This window comes from Oratosquilla oratoria, chromosome 34, assembly GCF_046742065.1.
Source record: "Oratosquilla oratoria isolate Oo_2021 chromosome 34, ASM4674206v1, whole genome shotgun sequence".
In the NCBI taxonomy this organism is placed as follows: domain Eukaryota; kingdom Metazoa; phylum Arthropoda; class Malacostraca; order Stomatopoda; family Squillidae; genus Oratosquilla; species Oratosquilla oratoria.
In genome coordinates this window covers 49,156,484-49,165,781 of record NC_134810.1, presented here as the reverse complement: position 1 = coordinate 49,165,781, position 9,298 = coordinate 49,156,484, and the positions used below count along the sequence as shown (strand labels likewise).

Sequence of the window (9,298 nt, the reverse complement as noted above, 5' to 3'; positions counted from 1 at the left end):
TTCTCGACGTCATCGAACAACAGGTGGGGGAATGGAGACACTCGGAAATAACCAACCGCAAATTCAAATGTAGATGGTCTCGCAACGGAATGTTGATAATCAATCCCAATTCAAAGTCGGCTAACACGTTAAAAAGTGTGCGGGACTTTAACGACACCACTCAGGTGGACGTGATGGTCCTCGGACCCAAGGGGAACACGGGTCTCTCTCTGCACGATTCGCGAGACAACACGGTGGCCGCAAGAAGGATTCACTTCATCGTCGACTTGCCCTACAATCCGATAGCCTTCCGACAATGTATCGGTCGCACCCACCGGAATGGGCAGGCGTCGACGCCCGCGTTTCTCGTGTTTTCCACGGACGCTGCGGCCGAACGCCGATTCTTTGACTGCTTGGAACGGAGGGTGAAGGATTCGACGGCCGGATCGTTCGGGGACAGATACAGTAAAAACACGGTTAACGTGGCCGCGGCAGAAACCCTTGCCGACGTGTCCGATGTGAACGACAACGAACGGGGGTGGGGGGTGACTTGTGGTGTCGTGGACAAGGAACAGTTTCTCGATCACGAACTATCGCTCGCGGTAATAGGCAACGTCGTTCGAATCGTAGTTTCCGATATTTCTCCACTCCAACTCTTTACTAGGCTCGGTGAAATGGGTTTTTACGAAGAGGGACGGTTCGTGTTTGTCGAAGGCCTCGACTTGGAAAACGGTCTTTTCATCGAAACGTTGATTCACGGTTTGTGCGAAGCGACGACCATTCTCGGTCATGAGCACAAAGATGATTATGCTGCTACTAATGTTATGCACGCCGCTGGAAAGGTTCTGGAAAGCGACTTGGTACAAAAAGCAATGTGGTGCAAAGATAATTCGCTGCCCCGTCTGAAGGTGGCCGCCGATCGACTCTTTTCCGCTCTAGAGGCATCGAAGAATACGTACATGCGCGACGAATTGTTGAGTGGAACAGAAACTGGCGATATTCGAATGCCGTCCGAAATTATAAAAAACCCAATCGTGACAATACGCATCGTGGGGACGGGCAAGACCCCGCCCAATATTTTACCCGCGGTTGGCAGGAGGATCGTTCCCGACAAAATGCTAAAGGAATTACCTCTCATAGCTGCAACCCGCGTGCTCTCTGTTGTTGCCGTGGAATACCCGACGCTCATTTTACGCACGCTGATAGAAACCACGCCCCATGCCCGTTCGTGGGGAACTCCGAGCTCGTTCATGCTGCACATGGCCAGAAAGTTGAGCAGTGGAAAAATCAACAGTAAACAATTTCATAACCAGTACTTTTCACCCGCAATAACCGCAAATTTGATGAAAGATTTGTTTTCGGTAGTGCGTAGTATTTTGGCCAGAGACCCGCGCCTTGATGCGCTGTGTGATTCAAGAGTGTACCACATAATCAATGCACAGTACGTCAACGTCGACAAGGTTTCGACTGACGATTTTAGCGTAAAGGTTCTTCTTTCAGATGGTACGCACACGACACTCACTCCGCAAAATAGTGTGTTTGCGAATTCGTATTTTGATTATTTCAAATTGAAAAACAATGCTTGTGGAAAACGAGTCGTTCAGGTTGTTTTTGAGAATTGTGGTGATTTCAACATGCCACCTAGAGCGATGTTAACGCTTGAAAAATGAAAAAAAAATCAAACTTTCATGGCACCTCATCGTGCTAATTTTCTCCTCCATAAGGGCATTAGGGGCCGCACAGCGACCTCGCCTCGACAAAAAAAAAGTCTGGGATCGAGATTCAAAAACATTTTTACAAATGGTTCTTTATTCGACTAGCAAAAGGCATAATTCCCACCCATTCCATCCCCGAAAACACTCCACACCCCTCCACACTCCCTCCCATCTTAGCATCGAAAAAATCTTGCCCGCTAAAGTGTTAAGGCGCCACATCCCGTAGAGCCGAAACCTCCAGTGCCCCTGACGCGGTCGGGTTCATTTTCTAGAATCTCCATCTTGCCGTCTGCCAGTATCTCCTTCACCGGGGGAACGTGCACGGGGCATAGAATGAGTTGTGCCACCCTCTGCCCGGGCTCTATGTGCAGGTCGGTGTCGGCGTGGTTGAAAATGACAACCTTGACCTCGCCATCGTAGTCTGGGTCTATTATGCCCGCCCCGATCGTCGTAAAGTTTTTCCAGGCCATGCCAGATCGCGGAGCTATTCTCCCGCTCCAACCCTCTGGGAAGGTTATACTCAGCCCAGTCTCTATCATCGCCTTGCCATGCGCCTTCACGGTTATGTCTTTGCCGTTTTGCTTCGAAGAGAGGTCGTATCCGACCGACTTTGGCGTGGCCCTGGACGGGATGACGGCGGTATCGTCCGTCTTACGAAAGCAGAGATGATGGTTGTTCATTGTCAGTCCCTGGACTGGCGCATACCGTTCATCGTTCATGTATATATAGGGGAATATGTAAATCTTTTTTTTATAACCATGTAAATCTTTATTTCTTATATACAATATCTAACGAAGGATGCCTACACAGCTTTCTAACCCACATTTAACAATGCGTTCTCTCCAATCTGCACTATAATCGTTCATAGCTGCGGCACACCTCCTATAGTCTTGATACTTTAATTTGAATTTCTTTTTATAAGCCGCTGTGAAAGATTGGTAAAGTTTGTCCACTACATCTACATCTACATCATCCCGCAACAATTGATCTAGAGTCTTTCCTTCTTTCCTTAGAGACGTGAATGCGCGGGTTTTTAGACCCCTATAGGTGGGATCATGTTCATTATTACCCACTAGACTACAGAACAGGTTTTGTTCAATATCGGTAATCTTCACTTTATTTCTTGGGGACTTTGTTTTCGAAGTAGATGGTTGAGGGGGAATTTCACTAGATTTCGCGATATCTTTGCGTGGACCACTGATGTCAATCGATTTTTGTTTTTTTGACACTGGCATATTCACCTCGTCATCTTCGCCGATGAATTGTTGATATCCCGTTGGTTGAACACTATTCATCACAGAAACTAATGACTGGGTAGCCATCTCAGTCTCGGTGGTCGTCGCTTGTTGTCTTTCTACTGTAACCCCATCGCTGCGCGCAGATTGTGGTACATTCACCTCATCACAAGAATTCCGCCGTTTCAATGACGGACCACGCTCCGGCGCTTGAGTACAATCCTCCTGGATGAGTTGCCATATTTCCGACAATGAAACCATCCCAGTCTCGGCGGCTGATGGTTGTGCTCCTGAAGAAGTCGTTTGATCAAGACCCTGTGGATTGTTTAGGGCCGATGTCTCTTCTTGTGTTACATAATTGGTCAACATGACATACTGGCCGTCCACCAAGTCCTTCAACTTGTCCATATCAAAGAGGCCAAATGCGGTGTCGGAATTCCCTTCACCACAACCACTGCCGCCGCCGCCGCCGCCAAGAAGAAGTCCGGTCGCGTGGTTGACCGAGGTTCCAGAAGCAGGCCCTTGGGACAAGTTATTTACGTTGCGGTTGTCCGAGGTACCAGAAGCGGACCCTCCTACGCTGGCCGCCGTCATTCCGTTGTCGTGGTTGACGACCGAGGTACCAGAAGCGGACCCTCCAGACGACGAGTCCTCACAACCACTACCAAAAAGTCCGGCCACCATCATCTCGTTGTCGTGGTTGATGACCGAGGTGGCAGAAGCGGATCCTCCGGACGACGAGCGACCACCACCACCAAAAAGTCCGGCCGCCGTCATCTCGTTGTCGTGGTCGACCGCAGACAACACGTAGCTGCCCAAGGCACCACCGGCCACCGTCATCTCGTTGTCGTGGTGGTTGATGACCGAGGTGCCAGAAGCGGATCCTCCGGACGACGAGCGACCACCACCACCAAAAAGTCCGGCCGCCGTCATCTCGTTGTCGTGGTTGACCGCAGACAACACGTAGCTGCCCAAGGCACCACCGGCCACCGTCATCTCGTTGACCGAGGGACTAGAAGCAGACTCACCACCAAGTTTGACACACTCGCCAGTCACTGTTGAGTGCGCCACCGGACCAGCGCCGACCGTCGTTGAGACTGCTTTAGTCTCAACGACCTTGTTGGCCAAAGTGTCGATGGGTGTATTAGTAATTTTTCTATTTTTTCTCACCCCTTGTTCGTTTTTCGAATTGGGACTGTCACTATCACTTTCAGAGGAGCTGCTACTACTACTACTACTACTACTACTACTACTACTACTACTACTACTACTACTACTACTACTACTACTACTACTACTACTACCACGGACATTTGCACTATCATATCCCTTGGCCGCCGTACCAGAAGCCGACCCTTCAGTCACTGTCGAGTGCGCCGCCGGACCAGCGCCGACGGGCGACCCCACTCTTTGTTCGTTATTCGAATTGGAACTGTCACGATCAATTTCTCGGACATTTGCCTGGACATGGCCATTTTCTTTATTGGCATTTAGGTCAATGTCACTGTCACTGTCACTATCCTTGGCCACCGTACCAGAAGCCGACCCTTCAGTCACTGTTGGGTGCGCCACCGGACCAGCGCCGACGGGCGACCCCACTCTTTGTTCGTTATTCGAATTGGAACTGTCACGATCACTTTTTCGGACATTTGCCGCATCACGGACATGACCATCTTCCTCACTGTCACTGTCACTGTCGCTATCAGCATACCCCTTATTGTCAAATTTTCTTTCTTCCGACCACAATGCTAAAATGTCCTTACCCAGTTCTTCGTACCATATGGACATGGCACAGTTAATTAAAAGATTTGCATTTGTGTCTTTTTTACATTCCCTTTTCAATTTTCTTATGAAAAGGTTTGTTTGGCACAACAGGTCTTTAACATGCCTTGTTGTGATGTCCAAACACCTGCGAATAGGTATTGTGACATTGGCGGGGTTCTTGTCTATTCGGTCGAGCTCGTATTCGGCTGTTGTTTTTTCGTGTTGGTCCGATGCGAGTCTGTCTACGTAGGGGGTCACCCCAGGAAATATTTTTGGGAAGTAGCGCCCAGTAAAGTCGAATCGGCGCTCTGTGGGTGTTATGCCTGCTGAATAAAAAAGAAAGAAAAAATTAATACCGTTTTTGTCTTCTTCTTCTTCTTTTCATAACAATTCTCATCCCTGTTTTTACCTTGCTCACCTTTTGTTCGGCCATTCATCTTGGACCTGTGTGTAGCCCGCTTCATTCTTCTTATTGGCATCATGACCGTATGCGTCTACAGACTACATAGAACTAACTGCTTTGCAGTTCAGAATTACGTTACGCACCTTGCTGCGAGCGGAAGGGGGAGGGGCAACGCAGATATGCTTGCGTGTCAAACCGGAAATGATGACGCAAGCCGTGTGTGGGGATTCCCGCTGGTGCGAGAGAAAAAGGCTCTTTTGAAAAGAGGCTCTTTTTGTATAAATGAAAAATAAAGTTTTCCATTGGCAAAATTTCTTTGATTTTTCAAATTAATTCTTCGTCTCCCAATAAGATTACACCTTTATCGATTGCTCGTGCTTTTTTCCCGTTGACAAGAACGTATCGTGGAGAAGCGGTTAACCCCCCGACCACGGCTACAATTACCAGTGGATGACGGATCGCCGCTGCCTGGTCACCATCGTCTATTAGCAAAACACCCAATTCTTGCTCTTGCTGTCCGAATTGAAAAGATATTGGCGGTCGCGGGTTAAAAGAGAAACTTAGACGCCACGGTAACAAAGCACCTTTCTCCTCGTAGAGATGAATTTTGCTCACGGTATCGTGGTGCACACATCTGGGGGTTAACGATATGGACTTGTGAGAAGATGATGATAGAGGATCGGTGTCGGTGTACCCACACTGTTCGTTAGCGTAGATGGGTATCGCCAGTTCCTTGGGTTTACCAACAGCCGTTGTCCTTTTAACGACATGCGCGACTTGGAGGTTGCCGTTAAATCTGTTCCTGCCAATCAAGCGCAGATCGTAAGATACCCCATCTTTACGTAAATCGGCAAATAGTAGGATATGGTTGTCCGGTAGAGGCGGCGCCAGATTAGTGTCGATTGCATCCACCGCAGTAAAATCAACTTGTGCGGGCGTCAACATGTCTAGCCAAGACGGGTGTCGTTTCGTTCTCACGTGAATATGCTGGTGGACAATCAGGGCAGACAAGCACAGAGCCAATCGGTCAATTGTCCCGAGTAAAGGAGAATCGCGCCGGTACGGTAGCACATCTACCATCCCTTGCGCGTCGTCATCGGAAAGGCACGCCACGGCATACTGTTGTCGATTGCGTTGTTCGGCTATTGGCGATACCCTGTACGAAACGTCGTCTTTGAACTGGAACTTTGGCAAAATTAATATGCCACTAACGGCTAGGTATACACCCGGCGTGCAGCGGTTTCTTGCAGTCGTTGTTTCCATCATCGTTTGGGGGTCTGCCTCTAGCCAATCCCCTATTGCAGGCGAACTTCCCGAACCGCCGCCGACTGTCACGGTGAGCGCGTCCTTGGCATCCACCCTTGCAAGACGCACGTTGGTGGAAGAAGCAGACGAGGGGGACGAAACCTTTAGATCTACGTTGGATTTGGGAACAAACATCCGAGGATAATTGGGTCCCCTCAAAACAAAGTCGGTCATGGGCGGCGAAAGAAAGAGTGTCGCGCATACCGTCTTTACGGCTACTTCCAGCCAATAATTAGCATTCTTCTCCAGTGGCGTGTTTCCGATACCCGTCATATCGTGCCAGCCGCACCCTAAAGGATCATGTATGACCAAGTACAAGTCGTTGCCATCCGTGCTCAAAAACACGCAGTGCCCATAAGGAGCGTACACGAATTTGCCGTTCGTCAGCCGTCTCGTCTCAATGGCCACAGCCGTTAATAGACTTATGGTGTCGGCTACCACCCTGCCGCATTCCGAATTCGGAGAAACGGGCAACATGGACGATAATGTCGTTACCCTCCTCCCGTCCCCGGTTAGACAGGCCGGTTCCTCGAAGGCGATCCACCCTAAGCCGCCGTCGTGTCGTGCTCTCTCGGCATTGTCGGCGGCGGCGGAAAACAGTAACGAACCGGCATCTATGTAAATGGACTTGAAACAACATTCATCGAACGCCCGACTCAGCGCGAGGCGTCTCGATATGTTATCCATATTCTGCAACAAGATCTGCGATTCTTGCATGGCTCCGGGTATATCATTGCTCGTGTACAGAATAACGCCGTTACCATCGCCGCGCACAGACGATGTTACGACGGCGGTGTGGTTGTCGATTGCGAAAAGCAATCCGGGTTCGACGAGTACTGCGATGGGAGAAGATTGCATCGTTGACCTTCACTACTTGTGGTGGTGGGGTGTCACGGCAATGAATAAATTTACACCACCCACATGTATACCCGAAACGAAATCGACAACGATGCTTCTTGCAGCTCTTATTGTTATAAGTGTGATTGCTATTTGTTATTATAAATGGCACCCCGTCGTCGAAAAGACCTTTCCTGTCACATATTTAGATCGGGGGCAAATGTGCACCATGCACCTCACATCTAACGAACACGTCAAATATAAGAAAATGGTGGATACGGTTTATTGGATGCGACACGGCATGTGTACAGACTCTACTTCTTGGTTTCACTTTGCACTGTTATCTGCAGCGGCAGGCTACCGCCGTATCACGTTTGAAAAAGGGGAGAAGGAGGATTTACCGGTGTCGGATGTGTTGGCCCAAGAAGTAGAAGCAATAATAGAACCTTATGTCAGTTGGGTTTTTAGAGGTGTGAGATCGCAAGAGCAAATTGTGGAAGACTTGAGCCAGAGTGGTCGTAACGTGCGTGGAGTACCCGGGAGAAGGATACCGGCGCTTACCGAGAGGGTGCGCATCCTTTAACGGGCAACGTGTCATCAACAAGGTCGAAAATCCCGTGCACCAGGAAAAAAAAACCTTTATATGCTTGCCCGTGGAGCTCTGGAATGTGGCCTTTGGATTTGGTGGAAAAAAAGACGAAGATGGAGCAAGGAAAATTTTATTTTTCATGCTAAAGGATTATTCTAAACGTGCCAAAAGATCAAAGTAACCCCCTGTTTTATCCATCACAATTCCGGGTTCGTAAGGACCCCTAAATGCGAGACTTTGACCAATGAAAGCGGCCAAAGGTATGCACTGGAAACCTCTTGTCGTTTCATCGTAGACCGCCGTAGCTGCCGCCGGCAATCCTCTACACACCTTTTCCGCTGCGGTGTAGTCCCTTTCCTTTTCCGTCAGAAAAGTTGGATGTCCTTCCCTTTCCCACTTTTCGTAATCCACGACGTGATGATACGTTCGGTGTTTGCACGCGGGCCCGGTTAGGTATTCGGGATGCAGACAAACACAAACGGCGATTAAATCCTTGTTTGTCTTGCCCTTATACGCGGCCACTGTTCGTCCCGCATGCATTTTCTCGTTGCACATGTTATCATCTTCCGAATGTTGGACCGATTTTAAAACATGATCCTTCGCGGCCGGATGGTGGTGCTCGTTTGCGTCCGTACCAATTGCAGAACTCAAATGTTTCGAAAAGGAAACACCGGTGGTGGGTTCGTCTTCTGCGGCATCTGCCGTCACTTCTTTAATCCATGATAGCGCAAGTTTACGGTCTTCTTCACTCTCCGGGTGGATTTTAGTCGACAACCTTTCTTCCAGAGCGATTTTACTTCTCGCCGCCGATCTTTTCCTCATGGTGTCCGCAATGAGAGAAACGTCGCTTATCGCGGCACTTCCCAACCGTATTGCCAAACTCTCATAAAATTTTGCTCTAGCGACTACAAAGAGTCGTCCGTCGCTGTATGTCAAATACCACCGAAAATTCTCGGGAATATCGGACCGCTGTCGTAATTTGCCAAGGTCTTCCACCGCCAGATCGTAAAAAGGCGTCGGCACCACGCGACCTTCGCAACGATGTGCAATTTTGTTACATCGAAATATGATAATTTCATTGTGTGAGCTGTGATTAGACAAACAATCGTAATCTGAATTGCAATGCATTTTTACCTATTATACTCTTGCCCTATATTCGTTTAGAAAAAAAAATCAATTTACGATTTTCTGCCTAAGACATAGTTTACGGGGGCGGCGAGCATAAGGGTAAGTGACAAGGCCGCTATTACAATGTCACGTTGGGAGTTATAATATTGCCCGTCATCGAATACTATTTCTTTTCCGTCACTATCTTTTTTAGTCGCACCCCACAATACGTTAGCTATCGAGCAAACAACTATGACAAACAAAAATATGTAACCGACACATTTCATAATTGTCGTAACGGTACTGTTCGTTTGTTTCTGTGGTGCATAGGGGGTTGTTATTTTCGCTGCAGACCCAGGCTGGC

At 48.7% G+C, this 9,298-nt stretch overlaps 1 protein-coding gene across 1 annotated transcript; it reads right to left on the bottom strand.

Annotated features, from left to right (window-relative positions):
* Positions 1-1,891: 1,891 nt before the first annotated feature.
* LOC143018400 (uncharacterized) lies at positions 1,892-2,374 on the bottom strand. The gene has a single exon (XM_076173757.1). The coding sequence runs from the start codon at positions 2,372-2,374 to the stop codon at positions 1,892-1,894; it is 483 nt and encodes a 160-aa protein (XP_076029872.1).
* Between the last annotated feature and the right edge of the window lie 6,924 nt (positions 2,375-9,298).